At 41.3% G+C, this 19344-nt stretch overlaps 1 protein-coding gene across 1 annotated transcript; it reads right to left on the reverse strand.

Annotated features, from left to right (window-relative positions):
- Positions 1 to 201: 201 nt before the first annotated feature.
- LOC311133595 (U1 small nuclear ribonucleoprotein C-like) lies at positions 202 to 18164 on the reverse strand. The gene is made up of 6 exons (XM_084167113.1): positions 18073 to 18164; positions 2121 to 2163; positions 1909 to 2017; positions 1395 to 1484; positions 1156 to 1266; positions 202 to 836 (listed from the first exon to the last, which is right to left on the reverse strand). Exons 1-6 carry the CDS (start codon positions 18078 to 18080, stop codon positions 727 to 729), a joined length of 471 nt encoding a protein of 156 aa, XP_084023239.1. The 5' UTR covers positions 18081 to 18164; the 3' UTR covers positions 202 to 726.
- Between the last annotated feature and the right edge of the window lie 1180 nt (positions 18165 to 19344).

A 19344-nucleotide genomic window follows, 5' to 3' on the forward strand; every position in this document is an offset into this window, starting at 1 on the left:
TAAAGAGTCAGTCTGAAAAGTAGCTTTCTTTCTATAGCACACACTCAAGTGTCATATAGTTGAATAAAGTACAGGTAAATTGAATAAAGTATGCATAGACCATTTTCGAAACAAGAGTCCTTGTTCATTTTATTACATTTTATGAAGGTAGAAGCCTCTCATCCATCTATTATTCAAACAAAATGATTGAAGACAAACGTACACTTTCAAGTCTACTCATTTTATTTCTTTAAAAAATAAAAAGGCTGTGGGTCAAAAAATAAATAGAAATTAGATTGAAAAACAAAATCCCATGGGATAATAGGCGTTTACATCAGGCCAGTGACAAAATACTGCCTACTCTTTGACATGCATGTGCTGTGTGCAACTGGTGCCATGTTCAACCTCCACAGCTGTATTCTTATTAGAACAGCCGATATCGTCAATCGGAGGGGGAAATGGAAACCTACTTGTGTAAACAATACAACTATGCATTAAAACAAAATATGACCTATACACTAAACAACAAAAAACTACATTTTGGTTATTTGAAACCACAATAAATAGCCTGTCAAAATGGTTTTGCTGGAGATAAAGAGGGATGATGTGGAACTCTACAAAAAGGGTTTTAAGGTAGAGACAATAGGTTGCCATTTCAAAAACCCAAACAATGCATTTGGTGCAGTGTCCTACAAAGATCATGTATATGGCAGTGCAGAACACAGGAGCGCCTCTTGATTTTGGGTCTCATCTGTCCGGACGGATCATACCCGGTCTGATAAGCATCATTGGCCGATGGGGGCGCATCATATGTGGGCCAGGCATCATCTGCATGTGGCCCATTGGTGGTCGCATACCTGGACAAACATCACAAAAATCACATCTGATTTTACTTGGTTTTTACATTTTATCCTAATCATGGTCCAGTATACATGTCCCTTATGGACTATTATGACATGTCCAATCAAACTTGGTGAAAAATAGATCTCAAAGCTATGACCTTGACCCGACCTTGTTTTGTTCAGTGAAGATTTGTGAGCAGTAGCAGATACATTTTGGGTGAGAACTTGCAGAGCTTTAATCCAATGCCCATCAAAAATATTTTTTAAGACAAGCTCTCACACGCATTGTTTACATCAACAATATATGATGTAGGTGTTGGGGAAATAATCTCACCTCCAGGCATCATTCCATGTGGTGGGGGCCCCATCATTTGCATCATATGAGGACCATGACCACCCATAGGGGGCCCGGGCACTGGTAACATGCCTGGACGTGGAGGGCCACCTGGGGTTCACAAATTACAGATTAAAGCTCAGTCCCTAACACACCAAGTTATCAGTACCACATTTAAATAGAAAGAATTCTCAAAATACTAGACTAGCACTGTTGTGGTTGGTCCACAGTCTACGTACTGATGTTTGGAGGAGGGAGCATGGCGCTGCCTGGGGGAGGGGCACCAGGGAACGGAGTAGGAGGGATCTTACCCGACTGGAAGGCAGCCGCTGAGGAGGAAAACAGAAGGCAACATGTTAACCTATTGTAGAGTTGACAGTCGCTGGACACGGGGCGCTACCCCGGAATTCACTAGATAGGTGTCTGACGTGGGATGGCACAGGTGAGGCCATCGGAGATGCATGTGTTCACGTGAGGGACTTCGTATAGAGAAGCATGGGGACACGCAAGGGGGTAGTGTAGCGACCTTAAAATATGTTTGGCTCTCTTGGCATAACGGCTAAGGTGTAGGGTTGACAGTCGCAGGACCCGAGTTCGAATCTTGGTCAGGGCTACCACCGAATTCGAACACTATACGCTTATTATGCAAGTGTGGGGCTTGTGTATGTTTTGTATCTGCACAAACTGTAGCTTATAAACAAAAACAGCATAGAATCTGCTGAATGTTTAGCTACCCCATTCACATTTGCTTACTTGTTTTATCGATGAGGCTCTGTGCCTGCTCCTCCATCCATTTCTGGTAGTAGTCTTTCACATTCTCTTTATGCTTTCTTCCACTGCAGTGGGTCTTTCTCACCGATGGCTGTAAAAATGTATCATATTCAATTTAATGTTAATACAGTGTGCAATTTATGGAGTGCTCGCTATGTTACAGGGTGCAGAGACAAAATGAAATGCTGGCTTACCGAGTCATGTGTAAGGTACGTATCACAGTAGTCACAATAAAATCTGGGGGGGATACAAAAAAAAAAAAAGCAAGTTAACCAATTCACTGAAATCAAGAACTTTAGCTGGGCCATGGACCAGAACTAACTAGCTTGGAGCAGTGCCTACTATTGTTTCCTATGCAAATAGAAGGCTCTGGCTAGGAGAGTGAAGAAGATGCAAGCTAGTAGCTCTCGAAAACCCTTCTCAGTTTGTAGGGTTTTCAGTGGGTACATCCCCCTACAGTTGGCTCCATGGGGGGAATTCTGACCCAAGTTAAGCGTGCGCGAATGGACCGTAAATCCCTTTTATGCTCTCACATTCTACTTGAATAGCATGCTATTCACCAGCTATTCGTTTGGGGTGGATAACAGCGAAATGAAGGTGTGGCAGAGGTGTGTCTACACGCCGTATTCTGACCATTACTTCATTCCCCTCATAATTCCACCTCCTTTACGCGTGAGGAAACCATGAATAAAGGTCGAGCGAACCTACAGGTTCCAAGTGGAAAAAGCATCTACTTTCTTTTTTTCCCCCGGTAGGAATAACACCATTCTCCTTGCACTGTAATTTATCATTGTTAAGAGCTATTGATGAGAGCTAGGTAAATGAGTAATCAGTTTGGAAAACATGATTGTAAATAAACAAAGCAATTGTTTTAGATGATGTTTCCTTATGATCCCCAGAGACAAATGTGAAACCATATGGAAGCCAACTCAAAATCATATCAACATGTATTGCGGCCCCTTTTCCACAGTGAAGTAGGCTATAAATATCTGTGCTGTTTAGTGTTGTGACGATCCAAGAATTTTGACTTCGATACCAGGTTTAGTATTACGATACTCAATACCAAAACAATACCACAGCAAAAAAAAAAGAAAGCGTATTAGCTAGTCACGGAATAACCACTGGGCCTAAGCATTGAACAATATGTTAATAAATGGTAGAACTACTAAAATAACTAGACTTTATTCTATATAAAATGTTTCAAAAATAAAACAATTTTTAAATGGACAGAAGAATCTTATATTTTCCTTGTAAGAGACTGAGAGCATCCAAAATACAGTGGAGGAAAAAAAGTATTTAGTCAGCCACCAATTGTGCAAGTTCTCCCACTTAAAAAGATGAGAGGCCTGTAATTTACATCATAGGTACACGTCAATTATGACAGACAAAATGAGAAGAAAAAAAATCCAGAAAATCACATTGTAGGATTTTTAATGAATTTATTTGCAAATTATGGTGGAAAATATGTATTTGGTCAATAACAAAAGTTTCTCAATACTTTGTTATATACCCTTTGTTGGCAATGACACAGGTCAAACGTTTTCTGTAAGTCTTCACACACTGTTGCTGGTATTTTGGCCCATTCCTCCATGCAGATCTCCTCTAGAGCAGTGATGTTTTGGGGCTGTCGCTGGGCAACACGGACTTTCAACTCCTTCCAAAGATTTTCTATGGGGTTGAGATCTGGAGACTGGCTAGGCCACTCCAGGACCTTGAAATGCTTCTTACGAAGCCACTCCTTCGTTGCCCGGGCGGTGTGTTTGGGATCATTGGCATGCTGAAAGACCCAGCCACGTTTAATCTTCAATGCCCTTGCTGATGGAAGGAGGTTTTCACTCAAAATCTCACGATACATGGCCCCATTCATACTTTCCTTTACACGGATCAGTCGTCCTGGTCCCTTTGCAGAAAAACAGCCCCAAAGCATGAGGTTTCCACCCCCATGCTTCACAGTAGGTATGGTGTTCTTTGGATGCAACTCAGCATGCTTTGTCCTCCAAACACGACGAGTTGAGTTTTTACCAAAAAGTTCTATTTTGGTTTCATCTGACCATATGACATTCTTCCAATCCTCTTCTGGATCATCCAAATGCACTCTAGCAAACTTCAGACGGGCCTGGACATGTACTGGCTTAAGCAGGGGGACACGTCTTGCACTGCAGGATTTGAGTCCCTGGCGGCGTAGTGTGTTACTGATGGTAGGCTTTGTTACTTTGGTCCCAGCTCTCTGCAGGTCATTCACTAGGTCCCCCCGTGTGGTTCTGGGATTTTTGCTCACCGTTCTTGTGATCATTTTGACCCCACGGGGTGAGATCTTGCGTGGGGCCCCAGATCGAGGGAGATTATCAGTGGTCTTGTATGTCTTCCATTTCCTAATAATTGCTCCCACAGTTGATTTCTTCAAACCAAGCTGCTTACCTATTGCAGATTCAGTCTTCCCAGCCTGGTGCAGGTCTACAATTTGGTTTCTGGTGTCCTTTGACAGCTCTTTGGTCTTGGCCATAGTGGAGTTTGGAGTGTGACTGTTTGAGGTTGTGGACAGGTGTCTTTTATACTGATAACAAGTTCAAACAGGTGCCATTAATACAGGTAACGAGTGGAGGACAGAGGAGCCTCTTAAAGAAGAAGTTACAGGTCTGTGAGAGCCAGAAATCTTGCTTGTTTGTAGGTGACCAAATACTTATTTTCCACCATAATTTGCAAATAAATTCATAAAAAATCCTACAATGTGATTTTCTGGATTTTTTTTCTCAATTTGTCTGTCATAGTTGACGTGTACCTATGATGAAAATTACAGGCCTCTCTCATCTTTTTAAGTGGGAGAACTTGCACAATTGGTGGCTGACTAAATACTTTTTTCCCCCACTGTAGTTGTACAATTTCAACTGTTTTAAAATGTAATTTGATACATACAGTGCCTTCAGAAAGTATTCAGATCCCTTGACTTTCTTCACATTTTTCTACGTTACAGCCTTATTCTGAAATTGATTAAATGTTTTTAAAAATCATTAGCAATCTACACAATACCCCATAATGACAAAGCGAAAACAGGTTGAGAAATCTTGGCAAATTTATTTTAAAAAATTACAATAAAAACCCTTATTTACATAAGTATTCAGACTCGAAATTGAGCTCATGTCCATCCTGTTTCCATTGATCATCCTTGAGCTGTTTCTACAACTTGCTAATCTATGGCCAAAATATTGGGTCAAATGACATTCATTACACCCGATTCATTATTTAATGTATTACATTAATAGTTTAGTTCCAAAACTACATTAAAAAAAAACTAAACCTGAAGCTAATTTCTGAAGTTTCTATACAGAACTAAAATATAACCGCACCATGTAAAGTTGGTCCCATGTTTCATGAGCTGAAATAAAAGATCATAGAAATGTTATTTATGCACAATTTGTAAGTCGCTCTGGATAAGAGCATCTGCTAAATGATGTAAATGTAAACAAAAAGCTTATTTTTCTCAAATGTTGTGCAGTAATTTGTTTACATCCGTGTTAGTGAGCATTTCTCCTTTGCCAAGATAATCCATCCACCTAACAGGTGTGGCATATCAATAAGCTAATTAAACAGCATGATCATTACACAGGTGTACCTTGTGCTGGGACAATAAAATGACACTACAAAATGTGCAGTTTTGTCACACAATTCCACAGATGTTTTGAGGGAGCGTGCAATTGGCATGCTGACTGCAGGAATGTCCAACAGTTGTTGCCAGATAACTTAATGTTTAATTTCTCTACCAACGTTGTTTTAGAGAATTTGGCAGTACGTCCAACCAGCCTCGCTACCGCAGTCCACGTGAAACCACGCCAGCCCAGGACCTCCACATCCAGCTTCTTCTCCTGCGGGATTATCTGAGACCAGCCACCCGGACAGCTGATGAAACTGAGGAGTATTTCTGTCTGTAATAAAGCCCTTGTGCGGAAAAACTCATTCTTATTGGCTGGGCCTGGTTCCCCAATGGGTGGGCCTGGCTCCCAAGAGGGTGGGCCTATTGCCCTCCCATGGCTGCGCCCCTGCCCAAGAAGGCCAGTTTTATTGCTTCTTTAAATCAGCACAACAGTTTTCAGCTGTGCTAACATAATTGCAAAAGGGTTTTCTAATGATCAATTAGCCTTTTAAAATGATAAACTTGGATTAGCAAACACAACGTGCCATTGGAACACAGGATTTATGGTTGCTGATAATGGGCCTCTTTACGCCTATGTAGATATTCCATTAAAAATCAGCAGTTTCCAGCTAAAATAGCCATTTACAACATTAACAATGTCTACACTGCATTTCTGATCAATTTGATGTTATTTTAAATGGACCAAAAAAATTGCTTTGCTTTCAAAAACAAGAAAATGTCTAAGTGACCCTAAACTTTTGAACGGTAGTGTATTTTGATTTGTTTAAAACGTTTTTGGTTATTTCATGATTCCATATGTGTTATTTCATAGTTTTGAATGTCTTCACTATTATTCTACAATGTAGAAAATAGTAAAGATAAAGGAAAACCCTGGAATGAGTAGGTGTGTCCAAACTTTTGACTGGTACTACTACTACTAATAATAATATAGCAAGTCTATACACACCATAGAAATACAATGGATTTTACACAGAATACTACGATTCCCAGAGTGCAATGATCCGCACAGAGCTGCTGGCTGGCTAGTGGCTACTGATAGCAAGCCCAGCCAGAATTTTGTCTCACTCTTCCGTGCAGAACTGCTTTAACTCCGTGATAATTGTGGGTTTTCAAGCATGAACTGCTCATTTCAAGTCACACAATATCTCAATTGGGATTAGGTCTAGACTTTGACTACGCCATTCCAAAACTTCAAATGTGTTGCTTTTTTGTCATTTTCATGTAGATGTGATTGTGTGTTTTGGATCATTGTCTTGCTGCATGACCCAGCTGAGCTTTAGCTTCAGCTCACAGACGGATGGCCTGACGTTCTCCTGTAGAATTCTCTGATACAGAGCAAAATTCATGGTTACTTCTATTAAGGCAAGTCGTCCAGGTCCTGAGGCAGCAAAGCATCACACTACCACCACCATGCTTGACCGTTGGTATGAGGTTCTTATTGTGGAATGAATGTTTGGTTTTCGCCAGGCATAATGGAACCTAATAAAAGGCCACTAAAATGTGCAGTTTTGTCACACAACACAATGCCACAGATGTCTCATGTTTTAAGTGAGCGTGCAATTGACATACTGACCACAGGAATGTCCACCAGAGCTGTTGCCAGAGAATCGAATGTTCATTCTCTTCCATAAGCCGCCTCCAACGTCGTTTTAGAGAATTTGGCAGTACGTCCAACCGCCTCACAACCGCAGATCACGTATATGGCATCGTGTGGGTGAGCGGTTTGCTGATGTCAAAGTTGTGAAGAGAGTGTCCCATGGTTGCGGTGGGGTTTTGGTATGGGCAGGCATAAGCTACGGACAACGAACACAACAACATTTGATCGATGGCAATTTGAATGCACAGAGATACCGTGACGAGATCCTGAGGCCCATTGTCGTGCCATTCATCCGCCGCCATCACCTCATGTTTCAGCATGATAATGCACAGCCCCATGTCACAAGGATCTGTACACAATTCCTGGAAGCTGAAAACATCCCAGTTCTTCCATGGCCTGCATACTCACCAGACATGTAACCCATTGGGCATGTTTGCGATGCTCTGGATCAACAGCATGTTCCAGTTCCCGACAATATCCAGCAACTTCGCACAGCCATTGAAGAGGCGTGGGACAACATTCCACAGGCCACAATCAACAACAGTCTGATCAACTCTATGCGAATAAGATGTGTCGCTCTGCATGAGGTAAATGGTGGTCACACCAGATACTGACTGGTTCTGATCCACACCCCTACTTTTCTTTTTCATTTTTTTTTTTGGGGGGGGGGGGGGGGGGGGATTATCTGTGACCAACAGATACATATCTGTATTCCCTATCATGTGAAATCCATAGATTAGGGCCTAATGAATTCATTTCAATTGACTGATTTCCTTATATGAACTGTAACTCAGTAAAATCTTTGAAATTGTTGCATGTTGCGTTTATATATTTTCTCAGTATACATAACGGTAATACTTTTATTTGAACTGTAAATATCTTGATAAACTGGGTAAATGAAGATGGCATGCCTACTTAAAATACAGGTAAATGCAAAATCAATAGGTGTGCTTATTGAGTTTGTTTTGCCTGATCAGTGGAGTCTATGGTGCTACAGATGACAAACAATATGTTTGCCTTCCATTTGGGATTTATAATTAGCCTACTGATCAACAACATTTGCATGGAAGCATTACTCCAGCATGTCACGCCTGTATGGAAGGACATCATATAGGCACTGCTGTTACATTTGAGTCATTTAGCAGACGCTCTTATCCAGAGCGATTTACAGTTAGTGAGTGCATCAATTTTTCATACTGTTAGTTTGAGAATATAAAATAACATCTATTCAATACAAATGGGTCCAACGTAACGTCATGATTTGTGATCACGGAAACTAATGAAACTGGTATGTGTTATTTTCCGTGATCGGGATTATTATTATTATTTTTAGCTCTCAGGACGCATCTCTAAAACAGCTGCCAGGACAAAATTCGAAACAACTCAATTGGCTAGTTCAGCTATCTGTCAAGAAATGGGCGGGTTGTAACTTGATCGTACTGCTACGATTGGATAGAGAGAGGCTGTAAATCCACTCCCTTTCACATCTCTCGCCATCGCTCATATCACTTGCTGCTGTTTACTGCGACTATGAGAATTTGTTCAATGGCGATGACATTTGCTACCAAGCCATAAATGTGCCTAATAAGGAGAGCGAGGGTAGGAAAAAGATAAAACGACGATGCGTGTTCTGTCTGAATGACTCAAATTTGCCCATAGTTTGAGAAGTGTGAACGCACAACACACACAAACACTTATCTTCTGCTTTCTTGGTCCATAAACAAGCAGGAAGATTCTTAGGTAGCTAAACCTATTGCCAACCTTTAAGCATTTTAAAACACTTCTGTCTTTCCCCAAAACTACAACAATCTAATCCGCCTATCAACTGTACATTTACGGATACTATTGCGGCAGGTTAGATTAGCACACCAGTAAATAACTAACTTTACATCTCAAGTCAAATGGCTTGTTGCCGAAAATGATAACCAGCTCACATTAGCTAGCTACCTTGGCTATTAGCTCCCATCTGGTATCTTAGTGCCATGTTTATCTAGCCCTCTATCTAGCATAGTAGCTAATATAGCTAGCTAACACCACAGATGAAAGGGTTCGTCATCATCATCTTTGCTAACAGGTCACATAGCTATCTGCGTAGCTAGCTAGCTTGCTTATGGCGTCCATGTCCAGTCCTGGCACTTAGACACAAGCCTGATTATTAATATACACACACATTCACACATCCTTTAAAAAAATATATTTCCATTTATTACTTTCCAACCCCACCATCCCTTCCCTAATTGGAGTAAACTAGTGAACAACAATGCTTAGGCCTCTACTTGCAGCTTATACATACTATATACATTTTATGGACACAGTCAATTTTACAATAATTATATTTTGTTTGTTTTTACTCCTGAACTTCCTCTACCCTCAACCTCTCTGATCATTTTCATGATGTCCATCCGGTTTGCTTCTATATGCCATATCTTTCTAACTGTGCTCTTTCACAAAAGCTCTCACTTTATATTAGTTATCTTGTTGTTAGTTGTTATTAGTCCCATCCTTCAACTCCATTCAACATCTATCTCTTAACACCATCCATATTGGACTTCTATTTGCCATATATTTTTCAACTGTACTGTGATGTTTCACAAAAGTTCTGAACCCTTCTATTTACATTTTAGTCATTTAGCAGACGCTCTTATCCAGAGCGACTTACAGTTAGTGAGTGCATACATTATTTTGTATTTGTTTTCATACTGGCCCCCCGTGGGAATCAAACCCACAACCCTGGCGTTGCAAACGCCATGCTCTACCAACTGAGCTACATCCCTGCGGGCCATTCCCTCCCCTACCCTGGACGACGCTGGGCCAATTGTGCGTCCAGGGTGTTTCTACAGATTGTAAATATTTTTTTTTGCTAAAAGTATTATATTATTGATCGATTGACTATGACTTTTCAGATCACCCATTAGTGCTATCTGCAGGGTTAGCTCCAGGTAAATACTGCAATCCTTCAGCCACTCCTGGACCTGTGTCCAAAAACAAGCTACAAATGGACAGTACCAAAACAAAATGATCTAATTATTTTGTCTCTTTGCAGCAAAATCTGCAGAGCTGGGAAGATTGTATCCCCCATATAAATAACATTCTATTGGTGGCAAAGATGTAGTATAATAATTTCATTGAAAAATTCCAAGCCTGATTATTAGTAAATTAACTAAACTAATATATAGTGTCTTCGGAAAGTATTCAGACCCCTTGACTTTTTCCACTTTGTTACGTTACAGGCTTATTCGAAAATGATTAAATTGTTCCCCCCCCTCTCCCCCTCATCAATCTACACACAATACCCCATAATGACAAAGCACAAACTGGATTTTAGAAATGTTTGCTAATTTATTAAAAATAAAAATCTGAAATAAAACATTTAAATACAGTACCAGTTAAAAGTTTGGACACACCTACTCATTCCAGGGTTTTGCTATATTTTTACTATTTTCTACATTGCAGAATAATAGTGAAGACATCAACACTTTGAAATAACACATATGGAATCATGTAGTAACCAAAAAAGTGTTAAACAAATCAAAATATTTTATATTCGAGAATCTTCAAAGTAGCCACCCTTTGCCTTAATGACAGCTTTGCACACTCTTGGCATTCTCTCAACCAGCTTCATGAGGTACTCACCTGGAATTCATTTAAATTATCAGGTGTGCCTTGTTAAAAGTTAATTTGTGGAATTTATTTCCTTCTTAATGCATTTGAGCCAATCAATTGTGTTGTGATAAGGTAGGGGTGGTATACAGAAGATAGCCCTATTTGGTAACAGACCAAGTCCATATTATGTCAAGAACAGCTCAAATAAGCAAAGAGAAACGACAGTCCATCATTACTTTAAGACATGAAGATCAGTCTATCTGGAACATTTCAAGAACTTTGAACGTTTCTTCACGCGCAGTCGCAAAAACCATCAAGTGCTATGATGAAACTGGCTCTCATGAGGACCGCCAAAGGAAAGGAAGACCCAGAGTTACCTCTGCTGCAGAGGATAAGTTCATTAGAGTTACCAGCCTCAGAAATTGCAGCCCAAATAAATGCTTCACAGAGTTCAAGTAACAGACACTTCTCAACATCAACTGTTCAGAGGAGACTGCGTGAAACAGGCCTTCATGGTCGAATTGCTGCAAAGAAACCACTACTAAAAGGACACCAATAATAAGAAGAGACTTGCTTGGGCCAAGAAATACGAGCAATGTACATTAGACCGGTGGAAATCTGTCCTTTGGTCTGATGAGTCCAAATTTGAGATTTTTGTTCCAACCGGCGTGTCTTTGTGAAACGCAGAGTAGCTGAACGGATGATCTCCGCATGTGTGCTTCCCACCGTGAAGCATGGAGGAGGTGTGATGGTGCTTTGTTGGTGACACCGTCAGTGATTTATTTAGAACTCAAGGCACACTTAACCAGCATGGCTACCACAGCATTCTGCAGCGATACGCCATCCCATCTGGTTTGCGCTTAGTGGGACTATCTCATTTGTTTTTCAACAGGACAATGACCCAACACACCTCCATGCTGTGTAAAGGCTATTTGACCAAGGAGAGTGATGGAGTGCTGCATCAGATGACCTGGTCTCAACAATCACCCGAGCTCAACCCAATTGAGATGGATTGGGAGGAGTTGGACCACAGAGTGAAGGAAAAGCAGCCAACAAGTGCTCAGTATATGTAGGAAGTCCTTCAAGACTGTTGGAAAAGCATTCCAGGTTAAGCTGGTTGAGAGAATGCCAAGAGTGTGCAAAGCTGTCATCAAGACAAAGGGTGGCTACTTTGAAGAATTTCTAATATAAAATATATTGATTTGTTTAACACTTTTTTGGTTGCAACATGATTCCATGTGTTATTTCAGAGCTTTACAATGTAGAAAATAGTAAAAATAAAGAAAAACCCTTGAATGACTACAGTGAGGGAAAAAAGTATTTGATCCCCTGCTGATTTTGTATGTTTGCCCACTGACAAAGAAATGATCAGTCTATAATTTTTATGGTAGGTTTATTTGAACAGTGAGAGACAGAATAACAACAACAAAAATCCAGAAAAACACATGTCAAAAATGTTATAAATTGATTTGCATTTTAATGAGGGAAATAAGTATTTGACCCCCTCTCAATCAGAACGATTTCTGGATCCCAGGTGTCTTTTATACAGGTAACGAGCTGAGATTAGGAGAACACTCTTAAAGGGAGTGCTCCTAATCTCAGCTTGTTACCTGTATAAAACACATCTGTCCACAGAAGCAATCAATCAGATTCCAAACTCTCCACCATGGCCAAGACCAAAGAGCTCTCCAAGAATGTCAGGGACAAGATTGTAGACCTACACAAGGCTGGAATGGGCTACAAGACCGTCGCCAAGCAGCTTGGTGAGAAGGTGACAACAGTTGGTGCGATTATTCGCAAATGGAAGAAACACAAAATAACTGTCAATCTCCCTCGGACTGGGGCTCCATGCAAGATCTCACCTCGTGGAGTTGCAATAATCATGAGAACGGTGAGGAATCAGCCCAGAACTACACGGGAGGATCTTGTCAATGATCTCAAGGCAGCTGGGACCATAGTCACCAAGAAAACAATTGGTAACACACTACGCCGTGAAGGACTCAAATCCTGCAGCGCCCGCAAGGTCCCCCTGCTCAAGAAAGCACATATACATGCTCGTCTGAAGTTTGCCAATGAACATCTGAATGATTCAGAGGAGAACTGGGTGAAAGTGTTGTGGTCAGATGAGACCAAAATTGAGCTCTTTGGCATCAACTCAACTCGCCGTGTTTGGAGGAGGAGGAATGCTGCCTATGACCCCAAGAACACCATCGACACCGTCAAACATGGAGGTGGAAACATTATGCTTTGGGGGTGTTTTCTGCTAAGGGGACAGGACAACTTCACCGCATCAAAGGGACGATGGACAGGGCCATGTACCGTCAAATCTTGGGTGAGAACCTCCTTCCCTCAGCCAGGGCATTGAAAATGGGTCGTGGATGGGTATTCCAGCATGACAATGACCCAAAACACACGGCCAAGGCAACAAAGGAGTGGCTCAAGAAGAAGCACATTAAGGTCCTGGAGTGGCCTAGCCAGTCTCCAGACCTTAATCCCATAGAAAATCTGTGGAGGGAGCTGAAGGTTCGAGTTGTCAAACGTCAGCCTCAAAACCTTAATGACTTGGAGAAGATCTGCAAAGAGGAGTGGGACAAAATCCCTCCTGAGATGTGTGCAAACCTGGTGGCCAACTACAAGAAACGTCTGACCTCTGATTGCCAACAAGGGTTTTGCCACCAACTACTAAGTCATGTTTTGCAGAGGGGTCAAATACTTATTTCCCTCATTCAAATGCAAATCAATTTATAAAATTTTTGACATGCGTTTTTCTGAATGTTGTTGTTGTTATTCTGTCTCTCACTGTTCAAATAAACCTATCATTAAAATTATAGACTGATCATGTCTTTGTCAGTGGGCAAACGTACAAAATCAGCAGGAGATCAAAAAAAAATGTCCCTCACTGTAGGTGTGTCCAAACCTTTGACTAGTACTGTAAGTATTCAGACCCTTTACTCAGTACATTGTTGAAGCACCTTTGGCAGCGATTAAAGCATTGAGTCTTCTTGGGTATGACGCTAAGAAGCTTGGCACACCTGTTTTTGGGGAGTTTCTCCCATTCTTCTCCGCAGATCCTCTCAAGCTCTGTCAGGTTAGATGGGGAGTTTCTGCACAGCTATTTTCAGGTCTCTCCAGAGATGTTCGATCGGGTTCAAGTCCGAGCTCTGGCTGGGCCACTCAAGGACATTCAGAGACTTGTCCCGAAGCCACTCCTGCGTTGTCTTGGCTGTGTGCTTAGGGTCGTTGTCCTGTTAGAAGGTGAACCTTCACCCCAGACTGAGGTCCTGAGCGCTCTGGAGCAGGTTTTCATCAAGGATCTCTCTGTACTTTGCTCCATTCATCTTTGCCTCGATCCTGACTAGTCTCCCAGTCCCTGCCGCTGAAAAACATCCCCACAGCATGATGCTGCCACCACCATGCTTCACCGTAGGGATGGTGCCAGGTTTCCTCCAGACGTGACGCTTGGCATTCAGGCCAAAGAGTTCCATCTTGGTTTCATTAGAGCAGATAATTTTGTTTCTCATGGTCTGAGAGTCTTTAGGTGCCTTTTGGCAAACTCCAAGCGAGCTGTCATGTGCCTTTTACTGAGGAGAGGCTTCTGTCTGGCCACTCTACCATAAAGGCCTGATTGGTGGAGTGCTGCAGATTTTTGTCCTTCTGGAAGGTTCTCCCATCTCCACAGAGGAACTCTAGAGCTCTGTCAGAGTGACCATCAGGTTCTTGGTCACCTCCCTGACCAAGGCCCTTCTCCCCCGATTGCTCAGCAATTGGGCGGCCAGCTCTAGGAAGAGTCTTGGTGGTTCCAAATGTCTACATATTTAAGAATGATGGAGGCCACTGTGTTCTTGGGGACCTTTAATGCTACAGACATTTTTTGGTACCCTTCCCCAGATCTGTGCCTCGACACAATCCTGTCTCAGAGCTCTACGGACAATTCCTTCGACCTCATGGTCTGGTCAACTGTGAGACCTTATATAGACAGGTGTGTCCCTTTCCAAATCATGTCCAATCAATTGAATTTACCACAGGTGGACTCCAATCAAGTTGTAGAAACATCTCAACGATGCTCAATGGAAACAGGATACACCCGAGCTCAATTTCGAGTCTCATAGCAAAGGGTCTAAATACTTATGTAAATAAGGTATTTGTTTTTTTATTTTAATACATTTGCAAACATGTCTAAAAACCAGTTTTCGCTTTGTCATTGTGGGGTATTGCGTGTAGATTGCTAAGATTTTTTGTTTTTTAAATCCATTTTAGAATAAGGCTGTAACGTAACAAAATGTGGAAAAAGCCAAGCGGTCCGAATACTTTCCGAAGGCACTGTATGCAACAGGAGTTAGATTTTGGTCACTGTGTCAATTAACACATTTCTCAATTCTGCACATTTCTGTTGGAGAATGAGATAGCTTGCTGATTTTCACAGTTAGACATTCCTCAGCATTGTGCAGTGCTCATGGCTCAGGTGTTGAGTGGCGGCTGTCATAGGGACAATTGCTATGTAGAGGGACTATTGGCAAAGACATAGAGAAGGGGCGATAGCCGACAGACTAGAAAAGGACAATAGAGGCCCGATATATCGGCTCGGCCGATTGTCGGTCATTCTCTACTGACTTTGAGGCTGTTTTATCTAGTGGAAACCCAAGTGTATGCTACAGAGAAAAGCTGTTTGACTCTCAGACGACTCGTAAATAGGAAGAACTTTGCAGAAGGTGTTTCTGATTAATAAACATTGCCATGCTGGTGGATGGTAACATTTAAATAATACTCTGCCCTGAAACAAAATGTAGACTGAAAATAATTTTGCACATCATTCCATAGGAAAAGACCAGTGGCGACCCATAATTCAGGGCAGGTGGGGCAGAGCCTGTTTTGCATGTTATTTTGGCATTAATATGCGTCACATATCAGTCTACAAACAATGTAAAAATAAAAATAGAGTTAATAAAGCCGCATTCAAACATGGTCACTTTTTTGCCATCTCTAGTAAGTTAGCTCCAAAATGCAGGTGTTTCAGCCTAGCTCAGTGCTTTCTGTGGTGGTGGGGCAGCCAGCGGAAAATACGGAGCGTAGGGGTTGGTAATGTTATCTAGTTGCGCCGTGATTGGCTCAGTGTTCTGTCACTCATGGGGACACTACGTCACCGCCAAATCTAAGGGTAGAGCTAGAGAATTCAAGCCCCTTGGGTGCTGCCATAGCGTTACAGTAGAAGTGCCCATCCAAGAAGGCTCAAGGTCATTGGCCACATAAAATTACATCAAATCACATATGTACAGTAGCTTTGATTGGACTGATCATGTCAACATCATACTTTCAAAATCTTACCTAGCAGTCATCATCATGAATCAAGTCAACAATCTACTGGCAAATACTTTTTAATTATTGTCAAATGAAGAGAAGTTATAGATAAAATGTATCGGTGATCATCGGCCATTGGACATAAACATTACACAACAAGTTGGAAATCACAACCATTGCAAAGCAATCACTAGCCTGCTATTCAGTGGAGTGGGTGTGTGGTCCCAAGTCTGGGTTTAAGGGTCTATTTTCCAAGCTTAAATAAACATTCAACATTGGCCGTGCTGTCAATCCAGCATGACTTCTGCCACGCTCAAAACAACTGGAAAATCTCAGACTTCAGTGAGTTCAAGACAACTGGGAACTCGGGGAAAAAAAGAGCTCCGACCGGAAAAATACATTTTGAACGGTCATCCAACTCAGAATTGTAAGTCGGGAACTCAGGCCTTTTTCTAGCGCTCCGACCTGAAGATCACTGACGTCATCATGATTTGACCTTGTATTTTCCCCCGAGTTCACAGTTGTCTTGAAAGCACCATAAATCCAGAGAATAACAGACTTTGATGACAGAATTTGCCCACGAAGGACCGCTGCGCCATCTTCCTGTTGAAGTGAGCACAGCACAACAAGGTGAGTCCAAAAATGTATAATTGATGTAATATGCCAGGGAGATATGTATACTGTAGCTAAGAAAGTAATATTAAGTGTATGTTGTGTAGTAAGCTGTTAGTAGCCCATGTGCCTCACCCTAATAATTTGGTCCCCTTTCCCCTCTTAAATTTCGCCTACTGTTCTGACTTGGTAGTGCACATGTAGCCTATAGCCTGTTTTACAGAAATGTAATCATTGAATATTGTAAGAGCTTTCATTGTCTGCTTATATGCCCCCTTTATTTATCCTACGGTTCTGACTTGGTGTACAGGGAGAATACTGTAAGAACGACCCATGTTCTGAATTCTGTCGCTGTCCATTTCAATAGTGCTGGACAAATAGTTATTGACTACGTCCGTCCTAGCTCGCTCATTAATGTCTGTATTGAAATTACGGATTGCCTCTTATCTGCTCGTCGTCCCCTTATGCCATAGTTTGTACATCGCAAAAGTCAGTAGAAACCACATTTGTTTAAGCAAGTCAGCCATATCAGCTATGTTTTTTTTTTAAAGGCTGTAAATGAGTCTAAATGAACTGTTTTGCTGCCAGACAAGGCTCAGCTGATAGCCAGGTGTAGCAGTGGTAAGGTGTTGGACTGCTGTTGGGACTCTGCTGTTGGGCCAGCTTTATGTAGGCCCTAACAGTTTGTGTGCACCGTTTGTCACCCGATTTGGCACTTCAAGCCCAAATATACCATCCTTTGACTAAAACGATGACTTATTGACATCGTTGCGCAACATCACGGGTAAGCTCTGGACATCGTCTTTCAGCGTGAAAAAGTAGATTTCTACTGGTGTGGGCGTTTAACCTTTTGTTTTTTGAAAATTATTTATCGCTGATATGAAAGATACATTCACTACCACAAGCGATGCGTTTTAACTTTCAGAACGAGAGTCGGAGATCTTAACAAAATACCCCTACCAAAAGATACTATCGCCAAATGGCGCTAAAACAGTTAGCTAGCGTCTATGAATGGCTTAGCTAGCTAGTCTAGATGGAACATATTTCACATACCAAGAAATTACACAATTGTACTTTACTTAAGGCAAAGGAGATCATTATCACGATATGGCATACCTAAATGAGAACAGATACCTGATCTAGTATCAAAACAGCGAACTGGCTAGAGGGGAATAAATTAATGAGCAAAATAGTAACGTTAAAGGTCGTATGCTAACAGCTAACGTTAACTATTGCCATTGGTGGGGGGAGACACCAAATATACACACTCGACTTAAAATAATAGTTCCCAAACATAAATTGTAAAACATTGAAACATGTGACTATTGCAGGTAACGCAGCGGTAAAATACTTGGAAATGACACTTAAATTGAGGGATTCCGCAACTTACTTAGGCATATTTTTGTGTTCTTCACGAGACGCTCAGTGAGATAATTTCCTGTGTTCAGGGTTGCCAGGTCCAGCTCAAATTAGACAGAAATGACCTTTCAAAACCCGCCCACAAGGCCTGAAATCTTGGCCAAAATTTTTTTTCGGGCAGCAATAGAAGTTTCCACATTTATCCAATAAACCCTTTTTCCATAACGTCCTCGAGCGAATTAAGAAATAATATAGAATTAATTTGTAAAGACATAGGGCAGAAGCAAAAATCGGTTTTCCATCAAAATAATAATTATTGAGAGTTTAAGAATATGTCGCAAGAGAAAATATAATTCTCTCTTATTAAACTAGCCAGATCATTTTCCATCATGGATGTCGATTTAACTTGTTCTGACTGCTATGATTAAGCGATAAGGCCCGAGGAGGCGTGGTCCTCTGTAGCTCAATTGGTAGAGCATGGCGCTTGTAACGCCAGGGTAGTGGTTTCGATCCCTGGGACCACCCATACGTAAAAATGTATGCACACATGACTGTAAGTTGCTTTGGATAAAAGCGTCTGCTAAATGGCATATTATTATAATATTATTATATGGCCAATATACTGTACAAGGGCTAAGGGCTGTTCTTAGGACACAGCCCGTAGCCGTGCTATTGGCTATATACCACAACCACCTGAGGTGCCTTATTGCTATTATAAACTGGTTACCAACGTAATTAGAACAGTAAAAATAAATGTTTTGTCATACCCCTGGTACATGGTCTGATATACCACGACATTCAGCCAACCCGGTTAATAATTGTAAATACATCCCGTTTGCGCATGTGCATAACTATAGATAAATCCTAGGGGAGAGTTTGAGTGATGAAAGTTGGACAAAGGATCTCTAAATCTCTGTGCAAGAAACACTTGGACGAGCTTAAAAAACAAACAAATGTTAGCCTATTTTCTGGCAATTTTGTTGTTATTATGTGCCAGATGTTAAGACTACAAATCATTAAAAATTGCCTATTTGCGAGATTGACTTGTTATTTCAATAGGCATAGGCTATTGACTAAAATCTGAGTTTATAATTGCAATTCAACTTTGCCATGGTTTGCTGAGCTAGGTGCAGGTAGCCTATAGCTGCCAACATTTAATTTCAGAGAAAAGTCCACAATGAAACTGACATTAAATGTGGAGAATGGTACATTTGCAATAGAGCTGTGACCATGATCACAACTGATAACTTCCAATTGAATGAGCTAAACATGGCCATTAATAATTGCATAACAACACAAGGCT

The sequence above is a fragment of the Coregonus lavaretus genome, assembly GCF_964263955.1.
Source record: "Coregonus lavaretus genome assembly, chromosome: 8".
In the NCBI taxonomy this organism is placed as follows: domain Eukaryota; kingdom Metazoa; phylum Chordata; class Actinopteri; order Salmoniformes; family Salmonidae; genus Coregonus; species Coregonus lavaretus.

Bases quoted from the DNA above. Each gene is read 5' to 3' on its own strand.
- LOC311133595 (XM_084167113.1), bottom strand. The intron at 1,485-1,908 runs GTAAGCAAATGT...TTTCCTCCTCAG, and splicing joins GAGCCTCATCGATAAAACAA to CGGCTGCCTTCCAGTCGGGT. The intron at 1,267-1,394 runs GTACGTAGACTG...TGTGAACCCCAG, and splicing joins GCTCCCTCCTCCAAACATCA to GTGGCCCTCCACGTCCAGGC.